The sequence below is a fragment of the Haplochromis burtoni genome, unplaced genomic scaffold (genome assembly GCF_018398535.1).
Source record: "Haplochromis burtoni strain Fernald_Lab_line unplaced genomic scaffold, NCSU_Asbu1 Contig_209, whole genome shotgun sequence".
NCBI lineage: Eukaryota > Metazoa > Chordata > Actinopteri > Cichliformes > Cichlidae > Haplochromis > Haplochromis burtoni.
In genome coordinates, this window is record NW_024582570.1 from 23,526 (window position 1) to 46,178 (window position 22,653).

General features: G+C 38.4%; 3 protein-coding genes and 1 pseudogene across 3 annotated transcripts; 2 read left to right on the forward strand and 2 right to left on the reverse strand.

The window, feature by feature from the left end:
• Nucleotides 1-641, reverse strand: part of LOC102300641 — a 12,941-nt pseudogene extending 12,300 nt beyond the window's left edge.
• A 10,827-nt stretch (nucleotides 642-11,468) lies between these two features.
• LOC102302170 (tetraspanin-10) lies at nucleotides 11,469-13,867 on the forward strand. Its single transcript, XM_005936139.3, has 3 exons — nucleotides 11,469-11,675; nucleotides 11,783-12,372; nucleotides 12,509-13,867. Exons 1-3 carry the CDS (start codon nucleotides 11,586-11,588, stop codon nucleotides 12,807-12,809), a joined length of 981 nt encoding a protein of 326 aa, XP_005936201.1. The 5' UTR covers nucleotides 11,469-11,585; the 3' UTR covers nucleotides 12,810-13,867.
• On the reverse strand, nucleotides 13,864-16,301 carry LOC102302464 (retinal cone rhodopsin-sensitive cGMP 3',5'-cyclic phosphodiesterase subunit gamma). The gene is made up of 4 exons (XM_042226378.1): nucleotides 15,661-16,301; nucleotides 14,569-14,739; nucleotides 14,441-14,481; nucleotides 13,864-14,285 (listed from the first exon to the last, which is right to left on the reverse strand). The coding sequence occupies exons 2-4, from the start codon at nucleotides 14,721-14,723 to the stop codon at nucleotides 14,209-14,211; spliced, it is 273 nt and encodes a 90-aa protein (XP_042082312.1). The 5' UTR covers nucleotides 14,724-14,739; nucleotides 15,661-16,301; the 3' UTR covers nucleotides 13,864-14,208.
• Nucleotides 16,302-17,423: 1,122 nt separating this feature from the next.
• Nucleotides 17,424-22,629, forward strand: ccdc137 (coiled-coil domain containing 137). Its single transcript, XM_005936141.3, has 6 exons — nucleotides 17,424-17,603; nucleotides 17,806-17,951; nucleotides 18,047-18,254; nucleotides 19,456-19,538; nucleotides 20,692-20,771; nucleotides 20,868-22,629. The coding sequence occupies exons 1-6, from the start codon at nucleotides 17,533-17,535 to the stop codon at nucleotides 21,066-21,068; spliced, it is 789 nt and encodes a 262-aa protein (XP_005936203.1). The 5' UTR covers nucleotides 17,424-17,532; the 3' UTR covers nucleotides 21,069-22,629.
• The last annotated feature ends 24 nt before the right edge of the window (nucleotides 22,630-22,653 follow it).

Sequence of the window (22,653 nt, forward strand, 5' to 3'; positions counted from 1 at the left end):
CCAGACTCTTATTTTATTTTTGTTTTTGCCGGCTTATTCTTATTATTGTTATGGTTATTATCACTAGCTAAAACCACCTTCAACCAATGAAAAAGGCATTTATCCCTTGTGATCCGGCAACAGAAAAATAAAGTTTGCTAGAGGATCACACTTCCTTTTTTCAAAATAAATGTTTCTTTTCAAAATAAAATAATGAAAATACATTTATACAATCAAAACGAAAACAAGAAAAAAATAACAAAAGGCAGTTTTCTCTACTGGGTTACACATAGGTTGGAGATGTATTTCCATGATAAAACCTCAGCACATACTGAGGAACTCCTCCTGGAATCTGTTTATACCACCGAGCAGCATTGTCAGTTACAGTCCCCAGGTTACAGTCCATGGTGGCTGTCTCTCCTTTGCTCACTGATAGAACAGGTTTCTGTGTCACCACCGTCACACCACTCACACCTGCAAACAACAAGAAGACACTGAGTCAAGAGAAACACACTGACATTAGTATATATGTGTGCAAGTCAAAGTGTTTACATGTTAGAGCAGTGATGAGAGCACAGAGAGTCACCAGCATGTTATCGGTGTGAGCTGAGAATGCACTTCTAATTTGTAACTTTAAAGTGGCTGTACTGCTTCTGTAGGATGAAGAGAGGAGGTGCTGAAGGAGCCTTTTAATACGACTAACAGGAGGAGGAGCTTAAACATACATATGTATATTTCTCATCTTGACTTGACTTGGTAATGTGAAGTCTCTTCTTTTTTTCTTTTTTTTTTACAATCTTTTCATGTCCTTCATGATGATTTTGCAGTGTTTTAACTTGATCCCTTTTCAGGATTTAAAGATAGATTTAAGTTTCTCAACAAGTGATATCAAGTAGATAATTTAAACAAAAATTAAACCGTACCTTAAACAAAAAGCGAGGATTACTTAGTGTAATACTTATAAAAGCTGAAAATAGTTTGATGTTTTTCAGATCTCATGAAAGTTGTTGTGTATCTCAGGTTTTTGTCACAGTATGAGTCACTGTTCATCTTAACTTACAGAGTCATCCCATTTCTGACAGAAATACTTAGCAGAAAGTAGAAATGCCATCTGCCTCCAACCACTAATGTAATCCCATTACATGTTTTGTTTGAGATTTAATGATTTGAGATGAGTAATGTTGGATTTTTTTAAAACTGTAATGTCTCTAATTTAGGTTTTTTTTTCACAGCCTCAATCAATGTGATTCAGCTTCATCAGCACAGCCACCAAATAGCAAACAGAGTCTCCTACCTCTGCTTGCTTGGTAATAAAGTTGAATAGAGGTGAATCAGTCCGAGGAGAATCTTGTTGTAAAGCTGGATGAACCGTCAGAATGGTCACATCTCAGAACAAGTGAGGACTCACATCTCCAACTGTGTGCAGCTGGTGAGTTTGTTTGACAGCTCTGTGATCAGTACAAAGTATGAACAAGCAGAAGTATCTGTGAAAAGGTTTATGTCACAGTGTAAATTAGTGATGCAGCATCCCTTGTGAAGCTGTCCCCTGACAGTAATAGATTGTAGAGTTTCACAAGGACACTTCACCCAGTCTGATGTTTGGATGGTCAGACAGACCAGAGAGGCTTTGTTGTACTGGAGCTCAGCACTGCATGGAGGGAAGACTGTCAGGACAGGAGGAGGGAGGCTGAAGTCTGAAAATACACGAAGGACATGATCCAAAAACATACAGAATCAATTCAGTAAAAAACTGAAATATACAGCATAAGACTGAGTCAGTACAGAAATTTATTTCTGAAAAAAACAAAACAAAGGCTATCCCTGAATATAATTAAAATGTGTACAGATACAATAATGTCATATAATCTCAACAACTTATAGAGGATGGACGTGTCTGATGATTTGTGTTTTTATTGGCAGCTGCTGACAAACAGTCTAAACGGCACGTCAAAGAATCTGAAAGCAGAAGTACTTTGTACAGAGGTTTTTGTCACAGTGTAAATCACTGTGATACGCTCTCCTTAGCAGAGTCATCCCATGTTCCACAGTAATACACAGCAGAGTCTCCTGCTTCTGCTCGCTTAATGATAAACTGATAATCAATGTTTGATGAGGCTTTAGAGTTAAATCGGTCTGAGGAGAATCCTGTTCCAAAGTCGGGTGAACTGTACTCATGGTAAAATCTCAGAATATACTGAGGAGTAGAACCAGGGACCTGTTTGTACCAGTAGACATAATAGCCTTCATGTCTCTGAATGTTACATTTGAGCAGAACCTCCTGTCCTGGAGAAACTGTGTGGACAGGTGGTGTCTGGGTCAACACTTTTGCAGCATCCACACCTGTCAGAGAAAAAAATTGCAGTAAGTCTGTTTTTAACTCTCAAAGTGCAGTCTATAAAATAAACCAGAAGATTATCTTACATGCTAAAGCAACAATAATAGTAGAGATGGTCCCCCAGCATGTTGAAAGTACGGTGTATTCTCTTTGCTGTCCAGCTGAGAGGTAAACTGAGCAATGAAGAGAGGCTGAGACGTTTAATAACTAAGGAGTGGAGGAGGAGGAGTTTCAATACTGAAAACTGTACTATTACAACTCAACTAGAAATTAGGGTTTTACACCAAACTCAAAATTATTTTAAATATCATAAATGTTTACTTTTAGGATAAGTCTGCTAAATATGTTTTCAGTTTACAGCAGTGTTATTTTTATTTATGAATATATTTAAATTCAGGACATATTTTGTTGGGATTAATTTCCTGTTAAGTTAAATAAAGTGTGTGTAGTCAGGTGAATCTATACATTCTATCTGGTTGTTTTATTTGCAAATAAGAAAGTTTTTGTAATTTTTTGCCACTTCTATTTTCACATAATCTTTGGATCTGTTTAAAAAGCAGGAATACAAAACTGATTTATTGTTGAACATAAACGTTACGTAAAAATAGCTACAACAGCTTAATCCAAGGATCTATATTAGGAGATGTTTTATAGTATCTAAATTCAGATCAGCCACACAAAAAAAGTCTGCTGCAAACTGGATTCTTTAACATTAAAATGCACCATAAACAGTCATTTCATCGCAGCTCAGACTTTTATGTGTACTAGCCATTTAAAAATTAGGATTAAGTAGTAATGGCAACTAAATGTTTAAAAATCAACATTTTTCATATCAAATTTTTGTATGACAACAACAGAGCAGCAAAAGTTGTACAGCTGGACATTGTTTACGGCTTCTTATATAATAAATAAAGTTATTCTTGGACAAAACCAAAGCAGTATTCAGTTAATTCCCTGAATTACTAAAGTAGAGTGAAATACAACATTTCCAGTCAGGGGCAGTTACATCTCCTTTTAGAAAGACCTTAACTCTCTTTTACAACTTTCCTGACGTTATAAATTAGATGCTCAGATCTGCAGGTGCATTCTGGGAAAAAGAGAAGGAGGAGTAGAGAGGTGATGCTTTACTAACAGAGTGTGAAGGCTGCAGGTTTAAAATAAGCATTTTAAACCAGTGACACTCATGCCTTTAACTGTCCCAAGTCTACAAATGTGACACAGCACAACATTTTATTTATTCTAACTACAGAAAAGTTAAATGTCCAGTTAAAGTCATTGAACCCTTTTGTTTTATTTTAACATGTTTGGTAATCAGTAAACAGCAAAATCAATGTGCAAGAAGATTTTAAATGCTCATTTTGGTCCTCTGACTGTTATTGAGTAGGATATTCTGATATTCTTGATATTTTTCTCTGAAGTCTGCAAGCCCAAAGACACTTCATATATGTTAACCTTATCTATGATCCAGTTGGATGTCTAGCAGACACATAGTCATTGTTAACAAAATGTCAAAGCCTCTGAAAGCAGAAGTACTTTGTACAAAGGTTTTTGTCACAGTGTAAATCACTGTGATACGTACTCATTAGCAGAGTTATCCCATGTGCTACAGTAATACACAGCAGAGTCTCCTGCTTCTGCTTGCTTGATGATTAACTGATAATCAGTGTTTGATGAGGCTTTAGAATTAAATCGGTCTGAGGAGAATCCTGTTCCAAAGCTGGGTGAACTGTGGCTATGATAAAATCTCAGAATATACTGAGGAGTAGAACCAGAGACCTGTTTGTACCAGCCGACATAATAGCCTTCATCTCTCTGAATGTTGCATTTGAGCAGAACCTCATGTCCTGGAGAAACTGTGTGGACAGGTGGTGTCTGGGTCAACACTTTTGCAGCATCCACACCTGTTAGAGAAAAAAAGAATGTTTAAATTAATTAATATTTAAATAAAGTTTTATGTTTCTAAATACAGACTATAAAATGAACCAGTAGCCGCTCTTACATGCTAGAGCAATAAGAGTACAGAAGGTTCTCAGCATGTTGAAAGTACAGCGTATTCTCTTTACTGTCCAGGTGAGAGGTGAGCTGAACTGAATAATGAAAAGAGACTGAGGCCTATATAGAGTAAGCAGAGGAGGAGGGGCTTCAATACTAAAAACTTTTTGATCACAACTCAACTCTAAGAATTTGCATATTTAGATCAAAATCCAACTTATTTCAAATATTGTAAATGTTTGAGATTTTTTTTTTACAATAAATCTAAATGTGTTTTCATTTTAGACCCGTTTTATTTTATATATATATATTTGAATTCAGGATATGCTGTTGATCCAATTTGTTGGAATTAAGATTCTGTTAACAGCACAATTCTGTCATTGCTATTAGTTGTTCTGCTAATCAAGGTGAATACCAAAGGTTGGGTGAATGAAAAACAGTCAAGGTCTTTCAGCAGGCAATAAGCAGACATATGTACATCGTTATATAATATCATTAATCACATGGGCAGGGTTTTGAAAGCTAGCATCCTGCTCATATTGCAGTGTATATTCACTGGGCAGCACGGTGGCACAGTGGTTAGCACTGTTGCCATACAGCAAGTTTGCGTGGGTGCTCCCGCTTCCTCCCACCGTCCAAAGACATGCAGTTAGTGTGAATATGCAAGTGGTTGTCTGTGTCTCTGTGTGTTAGCCCTGTGACAGACTGGCCTGTCTAGGGTGTACCCTGCCTCTTGCCCTATGACAGCTGGGATAGGCTCCAGCGACAAGACAGGAGAAATGGATGGATAGTCACTGTTTTTCTTTTCTTTTTGAACCCCTTTGATAAAACATGCTCCTTTGAATATCTGCCCAGTAGTTTATTGGTCAGTCAAATACCACCAGACTTGTGTAAGAGGACGTATGACCACCGATGCGTCTGGCTGTTAGAATTTTGGGGGTATGAACGACCTGTGAATAAGCAAGAACTTTTGACAGGAAACGAAGCTGAGCAGTGTTTGTTGTAGGCCTGTAACTTTTTTTGTATATTTTGCCACCGGAGTTTGAACATTGTGATCTTCATCTTTATTTTATTATTTAACAAGTAGTTCTTTGAAGTAATCCTGTAGCTCTGCAGTTCTGTTCTTTCCTGGTTGAAGTGATCAGTGGTTCATAAGTTCTTCTCCGAAGGTAGTTACTCCAGCTGAAAGTTTCCGTGTTTCAAGAGGTGCAGTATTTTGCATAGCAGCACTGCTACTGTTGCTGTGATTATGAAGCGATAACACATTGTAAAATACTATCTGTAAAAAAAAAATGCTCCAAGTACACTCAAGGAGTTGCACTGAATCTATAATTTAATAAGTATTTGGATAAACAAATCAAATACAAACCAATGCCTTGCAATGCTAATTAAAGTAATAAAAAAATCATAATGAGGTAATATATAACACTCCTTAACTACATGTTTAGCCATTTATTTGACTTTAAGTCCAGCCCGTTGATGCATCCAAAAAACAGCATATAGTGAAGATAATTTGATAAATGCTGCCACCTTGTGGTTTATTGTGATTTTGTAACAGCAGGTGGCTATAGTTTGCTTTAATAAAGTTTAATTAAAGCCATTTTATTTAGCTTTTTTGACCATACTCATCAAAGAAATAGTATAAAACAATCCTCTTCTTCTGAAAAATATATAAACATTTATTTTCAACAAATCTGCATTTATACCAAACAAAAAAGCCCACATGTTTAAGATCTCTGCGGTCCTCTCCTCCTTGTCCTTCTCAGTGTTGGGCTAGTGTTTATCCTCCTTTCAGAACCCCTCATCTGTGCACGCAGAGGAGACCTAAGTCCAAAGCTCGATTGGAGCCTATGTACGGGCCGCTGAGGCAGGGCGTATCTGCCGTCCTTGAGCTCATCCACGAAAGCCTCCATTCTGTCGAGCTTTGTGGTAAACTTTCCCAGCTCATCCTTTAAAGTGTTAAACTGCCGGTAGAGGTCTCCCAGAGCATCTGAAAGAGGTTGGATCCTGGACATAAAAGAGGACATGTGGAAAAGTAAATGGTTTCAGTATCAGAATGACCATTCAAAGAACTTTGGCACTGTAAGTTCATGAAACAGGAACCTTGTTTTTTGGCAAAACATAACTAAGAAGAGAACCAAGTCTAATTGGCAGCATAAACAGGAAAGTCACGACATGCTGTTAAGTGGAAACAGTCTCACTGTCGACGGAAAACATCAGGATAGCAGACGTAAAGGTCGGAAGTCCCCTGAAAAAAATGAAAGTGCAAAACATAGCAGAGCTTTGGCCCAGTAGAGACGGGCTGACCTTAGATGTTTACTGGGAAAAGTTCTGGTGAACTGTGATCCCAAGTGTTGCAATCACAGTTCAGAATCGAATCACCAGATGAAATGTTCACTGACTTGGAGTAATGTCTGCCAGAGCATGATGAAACACTCACTATTGTATTTTGGCACAGTAAGTACACTGAGGTCATTTACAAAGCAGAGCTGGCCTCATGTGAACAACAGCAATCATTGATCGCTTTACTGGCACTGACAATTCATGTGCAGCACAGAGCAGATTACATAAGTCTTTATTTCAACAAACCCTGAGGACAAGTCAAATGTTCACTGACATCACCGAGCGTTGTTTTTCCTGGACGTTTGACGTTACTCTTACTTAACATTTAGACTCGTCTGTCTGCTATCATTGCTGTGTACATCCAGTTTAATCAGAAGCTGATATAACTCACCTGTTATATTCAGGAAGGACTGAAGCGTGGTCATTGATCAGCAAGTCTTTCACTTGGGTCAGAATAGCAAATTTCCAGTTGTCCAGCACCTGAGTCAGGTTTGAGCAAGTCTTGGCACTGGTCTGTACTGCTGAACACAAAGTTTAACCGTATAAACAAACAGGTCATTATTCACTCCAAGTTTTAGAAACACAACCTCAGCGGTCAAAGGTCACATTACTAAAAATCATTTTCAGACCTTTAGGTTCCCAGCGTGATGTCTCCTGTTTCGATTTCTGAGCTCCACACGCTGAGATCATGCACAGCATAATGAGAGCCAACTTCATCCTCGTCGTTCTCATCTAACAAACACAATAATATAGGCTGTGGGTGCTCCTGAGGAACAAGCTCACCGAAAAGTGCTGCCAAGCCACGTTACAAAAATACTAAACAGTCTTTCGGTTGAAGAAAAGCTGATGAGAAATTAGTTCAGTCATAAGTTCGTCTTTTGTTCACCTTTTTTAAGCTATAAAAATTGTTTAGTTTTGTTCCAAAAAGAGCAAGAAAGTAAATTTAAATTTGGGTTTTTACGCTACCTTTTTTGCAAAGAAGTGCCAGGGGTCTTCTCAGATCAGAGCACCAGAACACACACTCTGTACTGTATGATCCTACAGCAGTGACACACTGAGAAAACATGAGTTGTGCAGAACTCTCTTATAACTCTTTCCCCAAACTCCCGGAGCAATTTCCCCACCTGATCCCATCCACGTCACTGATTCAGGGCGGTGACATCCTCAGTTCTTTTAGCATGTGTGCACACTGCTGCATTCACGTGCACAAAAAACAAAATCTCCCTAAACCCACTCGCACACATATGCGTCCCACTCTTGCCTCATCTCTCATATCTTATAGACTGTGCATCTTCTAAAATAACCATAATAGGAGGTCCTGGTAATTTCTGATGCCCCATCTCTGCTCCGCATGTCTTTTAGGTTGTGTGGGTGGCATGTGACAACTGTGCTCACCATAGGCTCCAATCCAGAGAAGGTGTTTGATGTAGAAGTATGGCTCCAGTATAACATTCTTACTGCCTACTGTAATACAATCTGCTCAACATCTGGGCTACGACAAATCCAGCCAGCAACACTTTAACCGTCAAGGGTGATCAAAACCTGGTGAGCTGCACTCACTTGATGCAAACGGGACAATAAAAAACACACATTCAACCATATTAATAGAAAAAAGGAGAATATCCAAAAGCATCAGAATTAGAAAATGGGTTAGAGTCCCAGATTAACTTTAAAATAGCAATTAAAGGGAAAATTATGCAGCCCTGAAGATATTCCTTGACACCTCAGCTGCCTTAATTTCTAACTTTACTAAGCTGCTGTGTGATTTACTGCATTAGTTCACTTAGTCTGATGTGATCCAACCTTAATAAATCTACATAACTGTGGAAGTGGGTTTAGATTTGATGTGCAGTGATGCAACACATGACATGTAGTTTCATGACTAAGACGGATTTCATACTCCTGTTTTCCACAGGCAAGTGCACCCAGTCTATAACCTATATAGTCTTCAAACAGCTATTTATCTTTCTACTTCTTCTTCTACTCAAAAACCAGCAGCTTCAGGTCATATGAAAATATTGGACAACATTAGTGCTTTTTTCCTGTCCCAGATTTTTTAAATAAAATTCCAGCTTTGATTTATTTCAGATCAGAGTTCCTCATTCTGTTTGAAAGATGTGCCGCTGGGTATGCTGATGTCTGCAGATGTCTGCAGATAGTTGTGCTGATATATGAGCGGAGGTGCACCCATCACTGCTGAAAAGGAATGTAACTGGGCAGCGCTCCCTGCCATCTGCAACACCTTTACACACACAGACAGTATACCAAACTGTATATGCAGTAGGTGGGATGAACATCACATCATACGGACCATACATCTTCAGCGCTGACAGGCAGGAACTAAATACTTTTTAAATCTCCATCCTCCCAAAAGATTTAAAAGGAAACAGGAAGATTTGTTTAATAATGACTAGATGACATCCAACTTTTTTTTCTGCCAACAATCAGTCACGATAAATATATTTTTTTATTTGAACGTAGGCTCATAATTTATAACTAAATGAAAAACCATTTTTTGATAGTGGTTATTTGTCTGCTGACCCTAACAAGCTGGAGTTCATTTTCCCCAGTGAGATTTTCCATGACCTGAGAAATCACAGTGAAAGTTGCCTAATGTGCAACGAAGGAAAAACTATTTGGATCTTTTATTTCTTTCTTTCTTTTTAAAGTAGGTTTTATGGGATTTAAATTATAGAAATAAAAGTATATAAGACAATATTCTGCTTTTTTTCATCTTTTTGTGCAGCGTCATCAACTATTCAGCAGCGGTACACCTGCTAAATATACATAGCAGCATTAAAATAGTTACCTGTGAAAAAACAATCGGATTAAAAGGTATCATAAAATGAAAGTAATTAGTTTTAAAATTACTTAATTATTTTCCACCAGTCATCCATCCCAGTAAAAAGCTAAAACCTTATCTGATAAATTCCCACAACTTACCCACAAATAATTTTCTAGCAAGTATAAGTGAGCATGTCTATGTTTTGTTTTGTTTTTTATTAATCATATGGATATGGAATCAAATTTATGGAAGGACTAAAGCCAAGCCTTACAAGCCTGGAGTCCATCATCAGTCAGTGCCTGCAGCAGTGCGCACCTGGAAACCCGCAGCTCAGTTCGGCACAGCCAGAGGAAAGAATGAGCGCACTGGACCAGCAGAGCCAGAGAGTGAGATAACCAGGCCTCGCTTTCTCCCTCTGCTTTTTCACTCAGTGTCACATCTGCTCTCTCATGTGCTGCTTGTTATTGACTTTCAGTAGCACATCACTTCATAACGACTTTATCAGAACAACAGAGGATTTTTACTGTGAAATATATCAGGTGTTAAATACAAACAGAAGCTCCACAATGAGAACGGTTGCATTTCTTCTTATTTGTTATAGAAGGTAATCTATGACCTTCTTCTTCATCTGTGTTTGGGTGGTGTTTCATCTCATTTGACTGATAACAAAAACCCTGATAAGTCTGAGAGGCAGGGAGTTAATTCGAGGGACTATTTTCAAGGAATAATTTGTAAGCTTTTTAGGTTAACACATTTTAAATTTAACTAAAACTGAATTGACACTTCTACATTTCTTTCACTTTATGTAAAACATGCTCCTGTAATTTCCTCCATTGATTTCATCATATTTTGAAGGCTGATTTTAGCATTCTAGCTGTGGTCATGTTGGTATTTTGGAGCCACGGGTTACTATATTAGGAAGAAAATGTGGAGCACTAAGTAATTTGCTAATGTTGGGATGTTAGAAGCTGTCTTTATAAACCTTTTAAGTATAAAGTTCAAACATACATATTTGCTTTTTTAAGTAAGTAAGCACAATCTTCCACAGTGGATTCATATTTCAACCATACAATAGCTACAATAACCTGCCAAAATAATTACACATTTCAAAGACTTTACTCATTTGATGTGTTTTGTGGACTTAAAGAGGTACGTGCATCATTACTAGAGACTGACTTGTTTTTTTTGTGCAGTGTGTGCAACATGATATCATATAGAAATGAACCTGAACACAACTAAGGTCATTCACAAAGGAATGCAAGATGCTGTTTCTGATTAAAAACTGACGAAACATTTTACTCAGTCTTCTAAGAAGTTCTGAATTCCTCTTGGTTAGTAAAGTGTGTTTTATTTTTAATAAATATGACAATTCATTTGCTTTTCTGTTCTTTGTCTGGGATTATTCATGCCATACGTTAGAAGAGTCTCGGTTTTCTGAACTTTTTGTAAACGTTAGAAGAAACTGTCTTGTGCATGATACCTGACTGCATGGCCAACCAGCTCTAACTAGTGACAGATATATTGACAGATATGATATGATTAGTCTCTGTTAATCCAGTGATAAATGTTAAGTTGCATACACAGCAGGAAACCAAATGCACCTGGAAAACCGTCATTATAAAAGCACAAAAGCTGGGAATCTATGTAGATTCTGAAACTTAAAACTGGTTTTAGTGGTTGCCCAGCTGCTACAATGTTGTTTCTTTTTTGAGGCCTAAAACACATTTTCCAGGTTTCTGGAAAATTAAAGCAAGGATTTTAAAATATGTCTTCTACTTTCTTCCTTTTGTGGTAATCACCATCAGGAGACATTTTTGTGAGTCTTTGACCCATGGGTCCCACTGTAGGGCAATATATTATCCTTTGCAGGTCCTGCTTTATTGCACATGAGTAGAGTTGAATAAAAAGTACCGAGTTCTATTCGGATGCCCACTTTTGTGTAACTGTGTGTCTCCGACACGCTGCGATACCCTTTTAATCCCCTCACTGTGACTCTCACATGATGAAGAAATCCCACCCCCGAGGCTAAGCACAGCAATGGTTACTCCAGCTCAGCTCACATGCTTTTCTGTATTGTAGCAAATGATTGCCCTGTGTTACATTTTATCCTGTGTCATTCTGACCAGCTGATGTTTCCCAGTGGTTGACAAGATGAGGAGATTTTTGCCTAGAAAAAGATTCCCTTGGCCATGGCTGAGACGAGATGCTACTCCGAATGAGACCAGTCCACTCTTACCAAAGGTAGGTGTGTTACTGGGTTAGTTTGAGAATACTGTGTTCCTCTGTTCACCTGTAGTTACATTTCTGGGGTGGCTTTAATTTTTTGTGGCATTCTTGTGTGTCTAAAGGCAGGATCTACAAACAATGCTGAGGAGCTTGCCTTGGTCACTACTGATTTTCAAGCAGGGACAAACAGCGGACAGCAACACAACAGTCCCACAGATGCCAGGATAGATCCCTATTCCGGTTATTCTTTCATGGACTATTTCCTAAAATACTTTCTTATCATATGCAATCTGTTGTTCACAGTTTTGGGCCTGTTGCTTCTTACTCTGGGGGTTTGGGGTCTCATTAGCAAGGAATCCTTTGCTCAGGAGAAGATCAGCAGTATTGGCACTGACCCAATGCTGGTAGTTCTGAGCGTGGGCTTTCTGCTCACTGTGCTGTGCCTGTCAGGCTGCGTGGGTGCCCTAAGAGAGAATCGCTGCTTGCTGAAGCTGTTCTCAGCCACGGTGCTGGTGCTCATCACAGCTCAAGTCATCATCGCCATTGTGGCCCATACTCTACAAGATCAGATTGAAGGTAACTTGCGATCCGGGATGTTAGTTGCCATCGCACGGTACCAAGATGATCTGGATCTGAGGTTCATCACAGACGAGATTCAGTCAAATCTGCAGTGCTGTGGGGCGGACAACTACAGAGACTGGGAGATTAACATGTGAGCAACTTGGAAATCTTTTTTTTTTTACTTTTTTGAAAGTAAATCAAAGCCAGTTGGTCACGATGTAGGAATGTGTTGAAGAAGTTAATGAGCTGTGAAGTTTTTTTATTGGGTTATTTTTCCCTTTCTTCAGATATTACAACTGCTCAGCTCCAGGAGTGCTGGCCTGCGGTGTCCCTGCAACATGCTGCGTGGATCCTCTGGAGAACGGCACCGTGTGGAACTCTCAGTGTGGTGTCGGAGCCCAATTACTGGATGAGTTTACTGCTCAGAGTGTGATCTTCCTGGGAGGTTGTCTGGGGGAAATCTCTCGATGGATCAAGCAGCACGAGGGCCTGATAGGAATAATTGTGACTGTCGTGTTTGGGGTCCAGATTCTGATATTATTTATTACCATACGACTGCTGGAACGCATTAATCGTCATAAAGTATAGCTATAACACGGAGTGACGAATACAGCAATATGCTGGTTGGGGTTTAATGAGTTCTGGCTGTGCTTAAATTCTGGCTTCATTTATCAATCATTTAAAACAACCTGACCTTAAACACACAGACTGAACTTTTGCAAATGGAAATGAGACATAATTTAAACGAGGAAAGCAAATTCCAACACAAATTATCCACTGAAAATGTTTTACATTTTAAAAATGCCTGAGAGTTTAAGAAAAAAAAGAATTTCAGCTAAAAGTTAACTGCAGCTTGGCGATAGCTATCACCTCTTTTGTGTTTAAAAATAAAAACTCCACTTTTCAAGAACATGTACTCACTGGCCACTTCATTAAGTACACTTGTTGAACTGCTCATTAACTGAAATATCGAATCAGTCTGAACATGGAAATGGATTTGAAAGATTTTAGCTTCACCAATGTGGGTCAGACCAAGGAAAGTCTTGAAACTGTATCTGTGTGTGTGTTTATGGGACAGTAGTAACACTATCACCAAAACGTTTTCACCACATGTGCCCAAATCCTTCAAAGACACACACCTCCTGATATTTGAAGGATTCTTGGAGGATCTCAAAATGGTGAAACAGTTCAACAGCATAGGAGTGGTTGTAAATGGGTCACCTGGGGAGTAGAGGTCCTGCAGATCAGATCTGCATCTTCATCACAAGCACCTACAATGTAACAAAATAATCAATGAACAAAAATGGAATTCATTTATTCTGAGCTGAGAATAAATGGAACAGCTCAGAAGAATGATTAGAGTAAGATTGTAAAAGCACCTTTCAGTGACTGACGGTGGACAACCTGCTGCAAATATGTGAAACACATGTGCACGTCCCACACATGCAAGGTTTCCTGCGCTGTTTTGAATGAACTGAACTGAGTTTGCTAAAAGCAAGTTTTGTGTTCTGAGTGTTAACAAATATTGAATAAATAATGATGATTACAGATGGTATTTATGATGGGAATGATGTAATCTCTCATGCGCAGTGTGGGTCAGTAAATAACCGTCAAATAAAAGGACAAAATCAAATGACTGAAATTGTGTTAAAAATGTCAACATTTATTCGAGAGTTTGATTAAATATGATAAAGACAGTGCTGACGATTGTGCAGAAACCAAGCTAACAGAGTTCTAGCTAAAACCACAGACTCAAGCAATGACACGAGAACACATTCGAGATACACGTTTTGTGAACATGGCAGCTTGAGATCGTTATGAAATTAGGTTTACAATATAAAATATATAAGACAAAGAACAGCATTCACAGCATGCAGACGTATAAAGACACCTTTTCAGCCAGTATTAATGATCCAGATTATTGAAACTAAATACTGAAATTCAAAATTTGCCACATTTATTTAAAACAACTTCACAGCGGAGATAATCAGATGATGCCATACTGGGCAAGCTCATGTAGCTCTAGATGGCTGTATGCCTCCCACGGGCAGATTACAGTGATGTCTAAAATGAAAAAAACAAAGAGAAGAAAACAAATCATGAGTTGTTGTTTTTTTTTGTTTTTTTGTTTTTTGTTTTTGTTTTTTAAAGGAAGAAAAGGTCATGTCATGTGCATGTTTTGGTTATGTAGCCATCTGACTTTTAATTTTTTTACTTACCAGTTCCAAGACCTTCCATTCCTGGGATCTCCTCTCCAAAGCTGGTAAAGAAAGAAAATAACAAGCTTTACTGGAGGATATCTGACAAACTTAGATGACTCGTGCGAGGTTATCAGAAAGAGACATACCCAATCACTCCTCTTTTGGGAGGCTTGCTCTTGAACTGCCGCGTGTTCCTCTGTTTGAACTTGGGTGCAGACTTGCGTGGGGAGCCGGGGGCCGTGGCTCTGAGGGGAGCTTTGTTGCCAGTCTTTCCTTCGGGTTTGGCCACCTCCAAATTCATGCTTCTGTTGTTTCAACTGTAAAAGTCACTGTGTCATTAAAATGCCCAACAATGAATGAAACAGTTATAAAAATCTTGTGACGTAATTATCCTCATATAAAGACAAGCCATGTGCTCATGTTACTAATCAAATGCTGCGATACCTTCAAGCTTGAAAGCGCCTTCATAATCAGATTACTGTGAGGATGTGCTGAAGTGGCCTCTAGGTTTACACTGACAATAGCTTGAAATGTTTATTTATTTATTTTCACAGTTAAAAAAATGGAAAAATAGCAATGCAATTTGTATGTAAATGTGCATAGATGTAACCACATATTTAAAAAAAACAAAAAACAGATGCAAAGCCGAAAGAGTCCAATAAATATAATGTGCAAATAATGTACAACACATGACTACATAAACAATAAGCTCTGCTTAAGCAGAGCAAGGTCATGGTTACACAAATACACACAATGACAACTCTAATCAACAATTTCATAAGTTCAGCTTTTTTAATCATTCTTAGAAATTCAGGCCATAGTTAAAGGCGGTCATATATTGTTCGGCGACTCTCATTTGTTGTCCTTCCATTATGCAAAACAAAGGTGTGACAGAAAATTAGAAACAATTAAAAAGCACCTCTTATAATGTCCCTGATATAATCTAGTCTTCCATATGACTGAATTAACACCTCATTAACTGTATTAAAAAATATATTAGGCTGGAAAGACTGAATTTCTATTCCGATTAATTTTACATTGCATATTATTTATTTAATATCTACGTTTTAATTAATAATCTAATACTACATGCCTGGATGGATACAGAAACATACTACCAGGTAAAGTCCAAATAAAGATAGAAACTTTTATATAACAATAATAAACTGCATGTGTTAAAATAAGTCCAAAAAGAGAAAGAGTGTTCAAAAAAGATTTAACCTATTGTTTCAACTCACCGCTTGTGGTGCTTCTCTTGGTAGTTGATTATGATGGTAGTGTCCAAGAGGTCTGAGTGGCTGTTGAATGCTGTTGCATTAAGTTGAAATAGTGCAGTCCTTTTATACACCACGGACTTAGAGACGATTATGACGCCACCTGCCAACAAACTGATGATTCTATCATCACTTGTACCCAAGCAGATCATTGATGAGGGATTGGCCGACTGGCATTCAGCAGGAGGGGGCAGCAGTTTCCTGTTCCTGAGACTGTCCTGAAGACACACATGCTGATGATTCTGAACGGGAATTATTTGAGTATTTTATCCATAACCTCTTCAGATATGGTCAAATGTAAGCACTGAGTTCTGGAGTTTTCTCAGAATATAGCTAATTATTATCACTGTTTTTCTGTTATGGCCAAATATTATGTAACACCTGAAGCCGAGAACTTACTGGCATGAACCGTGACATTCTCCTTTCATCAGCAGTCTCGCAGATTGAGCTGCATTATAGCTGCTAATCCAGCCCAGCCTCCTTCCATCACACAGGTGAACACACCTGCTCCATTCATGTGAAGATTTACTACAGCGTCGTTCTGCAATCTGTACTGCTGATGCATGCTGTTCAGGCACATGTATGGACACTAACTCCTCATGTCACCTGTACAAAAAAGATTCAAATGTCTGAGATTAGTGGATATATTCAATAGAGCAAACCTGTCTAGCTACAGTACACTAAGGAGCCAGCTGTGGTATTTTAATTGAAGGTTGTTTCATTGAAGCTTGTTTATTATGTTCATTAAAAGAAACACATGACTTTTTTTCTTTGTATTTTTGTATTTTGTCTAGCTGATCAATCAAATGGTATTTATTTCTGATGAAGAAATGTAGAGTTTACTCTTCACACTGTTTACTGGACAGAGCCACTTATTGATCCGCGTGACTGTTACATGTTATGTGACTGCTGTCCAAATGATATGCACAACTTTGTAGATTCCAATCATAAATGATAAAGAGCTTGGTCTAGATCAGGGGTGGGCAGTTAATTTTCCCAAGGGCCCACATTCATCACCTAATTGTAACATCTACTCTTACCAGAGGCAGTTTAATTACAGGATGGGTAATGAGCTACCAGAACACTTTTTTAAATTAATTTTTTTTGTAATTTTACACATTTATCTGTTTATTTATATTAATTTAAGCCCCAAAACGTCATGCTGGCAGATTTTTCTTTTATTAAAAGTACATCTTCATGATGTAGAAAAACTAAGACTAAATGTAGAAATGTCACTTATTTTTCTTATACTGAGATATTGCAGGGATTAAATTTCCATTTAAGCTTCTTTACAGTGAGAGAGAGGGATATTCACCATTCCCGCCTATTTAAAGAGAAATCGAGTTGTCTGAACGACTTTAAATTAGTTTGGCCTGTTTTCTACAGTTACTGGCTAAAGCAGGTGTAATGATGCCCTCTAGCGGTGGCAGGAAGCAGAGTCGTTGAATGGAGTGACCAACGACTGGCTCTGACAGGAAGCGTCTCTTGAGCCAATCAGGTTTGACCAAAGATCGTCTTATGTCTCATGTGTGTCACTCTGCAATAAAATTACTGTACGTCTCATTAATTACAGCGATTTAAAAAATTGGCAATACATATTTAATTTGATTAAATCAGTTTTTTTGTTTTTTTTACAAAGCAAGAGTTTCATCACGAATCTCTCAATCTGTTTCAATACGCCAAACTTGTAAATCATGTTTTGGTACCTGAAAAAGAAATGGAGTGAGATGTCTGTCCTCTACTACGTGCCACCGGTAGAGTTTCGGTTGAAGTCTGAGCATAGTGCTCCACGTGTGTTGTTTTGCTTTGTTATGCATTCATGTTAATTATTGTAGCATGGGGAAGAATAAGAAAAATAAAGTGTCCGATTCGGGGAAACAAGCGGGAAAACCTGGACAACGTCAAAGGTACCATAAGGAAGCTAATACGTAATGGAAAATGTGCTAGTTAAGCTAGTTAGCAACAGAAGCTAGCTGATACGGGCTCCAACCCAAGTTTTGAGCGATCAGATTAAACCGGACTTGTTAAAGTTTTAAGTGGGGACTTGTGTCTGCAACTAAACATGTTTGCTTTTTGTTTTTTCCTGTCTGTATTGTGTCCAAATTTCAGTAATGCCAAGCTCCAGAGAGATGGTAAACCCAAGAAAGCCAAAGAGGTGGACCACATTCAACACATCCCCTTCAAACTACGAGAAATAATGAAGGCTAAGGACAGAATGAAAACTGGGTCCCTAAAAGTCAAAAAGCCGAAAAAGGGTATGAAAAAAGTTTCTAAATATTCATTTTAGTGTCATGACTGTCGTGTATAACTAATAAAGACTGTGTTGTGTCTTTACCCATCTCACCTGAAGATAAATCAGAGTATTTTCTAGATGGAGACATACCTGTTCCACATTTCAAGAGGGGCAAACGGGAAAGCGTGAAAGCTTACGTGCAGCGGATGGAGCGTGAGACAAAACATGTCATGTTCCTCTCCAAAAACCAAGTAGACAGGAAGCCCGAAATGGATGCAAGCGAACAAGAGAGACCTGCACACTGCAAATCTGATAAAAAGAAGGAGTGAGTACACTTTACACTACACTTTACACTAAACCCCATCCTTATCTAGTAGGTTTCATGGCATAGCTTGTCTTCACTTATTCTGATTTGTGGCTGGGTTTCTTTTTTAGTGTTGTGGCACTGATATTTTTATATGCGTGACATGGATTGAATAACAGTAAAGTATTGAAATAATGTGTAAATCTTTATCAAAGTTCTTGATCCACAAACTCATGACATGACAAAAAGCAAACTTTGTAGCTGCTCCATCCATCACCATTTGTGTTGTACAGCAAAAAATCAGCAGTAATCCTCCAGAAGTTTTATTAAAACATGCAGATGAACTGTTAACTTTGCCTGATACCGTGTTTAAATTATACAGCTTACAGAATGCTATATAAAAGGTTATTTGAAATGGGCAGCTGTCCTATTTTACATAGAAGAAATAACTGCACCAAACAGGGGTGAGTTTAAGGCAGGGGTGGGCAACTCCAGGCCTTGAGGGCTGGTCTCCTGCAGGTTTTAGATATCACTTTGAATCAGCTGTGTTGGATCAAGGACACATCTAAAACCTGCAGGACAGGCCCTCGAGGCCTGGAGTTGCCCACCTATAACACCGTTATAACATCTGTTTTCAGCAGCACAGAAACTTTGCGTGAATGCAGAGGGCAAACTTCAGAATGCTGATTTACCTGCTGCTCTTCATTGCAGCAACCACATTCTCCTTTAAAGCCTTACAGACACAAACTCGCTCTTCGCTTGACTTCTTCATACTTAAACAGGCAGACACACGTGCACAAAAACTCATAAACATGAACTACCTCATCCCAGAAATAAAGCTTTGCCAGAGAGTGCTTTAGAGTCTTTACATATTTTTGCATTTAAGAAAATGTTGTTGTTTTTTCCAAAAAATTACATTTGATCTGACATGTAAATACAGTCAGTGGGTTTATGTTTGTTGTTTTTCTGACAGGTGTTGTGTGCAGCTAAACTTTAAAACACTGCAAGTTCTAAAATGGAAACCAATGAACAGTTCATTTTGAAAGACCTGTGTTTTTTCTCTTTTGAATATTTATTATTGCTCATTAATAAGACAAAAGTATTTCTTATCCAATTAATCGATTGAACAATCAATAGATTACTCGATTACTAAAATAATCGATAACTGCAGCCCGACTGTCAAGTGTTACATTTTTAATGCCTACTGATTTTCTGTTGGCAGGTATGGTAAAATGAAGCTACAGAAGCTACAGCAGAAAAAGGTGAACAAACAAGAGGACAAGATGGAAGAACAGATGTTTATAGGTAAGAATTAAGGTTTTACAAGGAAATGTGGTGCATTGTTCTTTAGATGGGATCTGTCTTTGACTGTCACTCGGTTTGGTACTAATAGCAAGAGGTAGCATTTACCAGATATTATTTTAAACATTTCTTTGAAAGCCTGGGTCTTTTTGACATATTTAAAACACTAAAGGTTTTCGACACAGCACTTGCTTCAGTAGCATTTCTTTTTTCGTAGTACACCATCTACTAGGTAAACAAGGGTGCAGATGGAGGACATGCTGTGAGATATTCTTTCAGTAAAGCATTTTTTTTTTTTGCAGTACTGTCCTGATCACTTCCCTCTGAGGAAATTTCAAACCTCTATCTGAAGTAATCCCAGATTCAGCTGTTAGAACAAAACAAACATTAAAAATTTGTCAGTCTGAGGCAGAGTAAAACCAAATGACGCAGAACCAAATCACCTCAGTTGTAGTTCCCCGTGAAATTAAAGTAAGGACCCAATTCAAGTATATTAGATGATGTGTTCCTGGTGTAAGCCACAATGGATGCAGTGTTTAATGCCTTCAGTTGACATAAAAAGCAACCACAAAGTTACTGTTTATGCTCATCTTTTCTGTTGGTGCCCTTATAAATCTACACTGTTTCCTACACAGAAAGTGGGAAGAGCATTTGCATCTCTGGGGTTTACAGAGACTGGTCCAAAAACAAATATTAGTGTGTGTAGATAGATGGATAGCCTACCTATGTATAATCACATTCTACGCATCCTATGATCGCTCACAAAGCTCTCAAACCGGTTTCTTGAATATGACAATGAGTTCACTGTATTCGCATGGCCTCCACAGTCCTCATAACTCATAATGGAACGGGAAATGTTATGGATGTGCAGTCCACAAATCTTCACCAATTGTGCGATGCTGTGATGTTAGTACGCACCAAATTCTCTGTGCCATAAATTAAGGAAGTGCTGAAAGCAAAACGAGTTTAAGCCGTTATTAGGACAGTGTAGCTAATAAAGTGACCAGTGTATAAATCAGGTGTTATGGTTAAAAGTTGTTGGGCTATACAAACATGGAAAATGGCAAGAAGTATTTAATTAAGGCAGCTTAACATGGCAACGGTGAGTAGTCATTAAAAAAATCCCTGTAGTTAAATGATGGCTTTTGTTTCGTAGATGATGTTCCTTTTGGTGAGGTTACAATGGCCCCTCCCTCTTTGAGTGCCAAACCAAGGAAAGCTGAAGTCAAATCTCAGGTAATCACACCGTGCATTGATCACATGATCTCTCATCGAACCATGCAGATGGTTCATAAAATCCTATTTCCTTTTTTTCCCCATTTCATTGTGCAGAAAGCATCAAAGGAGCTGCTCCTAAACTCTCTTCTTGGCCATACTGCAGTCTCCACTACAAAGCCCTCCATGGCCAAACAGAGAATCATGGAGGAGGAGCGGGAACGAGCAGTAGAGGCATACCGTCAGCTGAAGAAACAGAAACAGCAGCAGTATGAAGCTAGGACTGCAAGCATGAGAAAACTCAAAAGCCTTCACTGATGTTGCTTTTCACTCAGCTCATCTGCAGTCAGTGTTCCTGGCAGCAGCAGGGCTGAGCAGTGATCTGTAGAAACTGTCTAAATAAGATGGAGAGCTAGCCACATTTGAGATTAATATCTGGAGGAACTTTATGCATCTTTATGCTCCTGTTGGAGGCTCCTGTAGCTCAACAGGTACAGCAGGCTGTTTGCTTTTCATGAAACTGGCAACATACCACTCCCACGCTGTCTAAAAGAGGGGGAAAATGTGTAGTATTCAAATGTCTGTGTGTGCAAGGGTGGATGTGGCTCCTTGTGTAAAGCGGTTGGTTGGGAAAACTTGAAGGGCACTGTATAATTCCATTTTATCTTTAGGTACACTAAACAACACTGCCGCTTTCACAACGTTGTTAATTTAAAAGAGTGAACGGCTTTCAAAGTGCTTTGTAACACTGCAGAGTCATTTCCCAAGTGCGATGGAAAATACATGGAGATATTTTGCCTATGCTCATTTATCACCCTTGGAACGCTTGCGTATTTCATCATTTGTATTTACAGTTTTTTCACATTTGCATGTTCAGATAACCAAATTCTGAGGTCGTCCGTCATGTGATGGACAGTAAAATCCATCCATCAGGTTATTTCAAAGTAAAGATGATCCTCTGATTGGTTTTAGTGGTCCCACTAGATGGCACTCCTCTTGTACACAGCCGACATAACTTGCTCATTGTTGGTGCCATATTATATATTGAAGTATTTTATATTGTTGTTAAATGGTTGAGTGGTAATGACTGCATTTTATATAGAAAATGTAAATAACATGTTGAGAGAAACCATGAGGTCATTTATTATTAGATGTTTTTGATTTTTTCCATGCTCCTCAGCAGATGTTTGCTGTTTGTTGTCATATTCCCTGTTTTTTTTTTCCAGAGCATTTGGATAAATCTGGAATTGTCATCCACACTGATGTTCAGAAACATCAGCTGAAAAAACAAATATCCTCATGAGACCTTTTTAGCTGTTTGTACGTCTGTGATAGCCTCTGTCTTGGGATAAATGAGCCATTAGCCTTTTTAAATGTGCAGCATTTATTAGAGCCTGGCACAGCTATTTATATTTGTAATCCTTCGAAGGCTTTACACTCATGAACGAAGCCATTGTTTAAATATTTGCATATGAGACGGACTGCGCATATTCAAATCTTTGTTCAAAAACTTTCAAAGCATGCTATCTAAGGAAAAAAAACCACATTGATAATATAATGCAATAGTGATCAACTGAATAATATGACCAGATGTTGTCAATACTGAATTCTTCTTATCTGGTTCGTGGGTCCAATCACTGCTATTTAATCAGCTTGACTGGTGAAACCCTCAGTCCATGTTTGTCCTCTGATGGTTGTCACAGTGACACGGAAATGTATTAAGTGGGGACAGCTGCTGGTGATTGGGTGCACCGACTCCCTTGAGCTGAGCACATTTGCCATTGGTTATATTCCACCTGTGTGCAGGACAGCTGTTCACATTATCAGAGCTTTACAGCTGTTTTTCACTTAGGATGTTAAGATACTGGGGTTTTTTTTACCTTCTTCTTCTTTTAGTTGAATT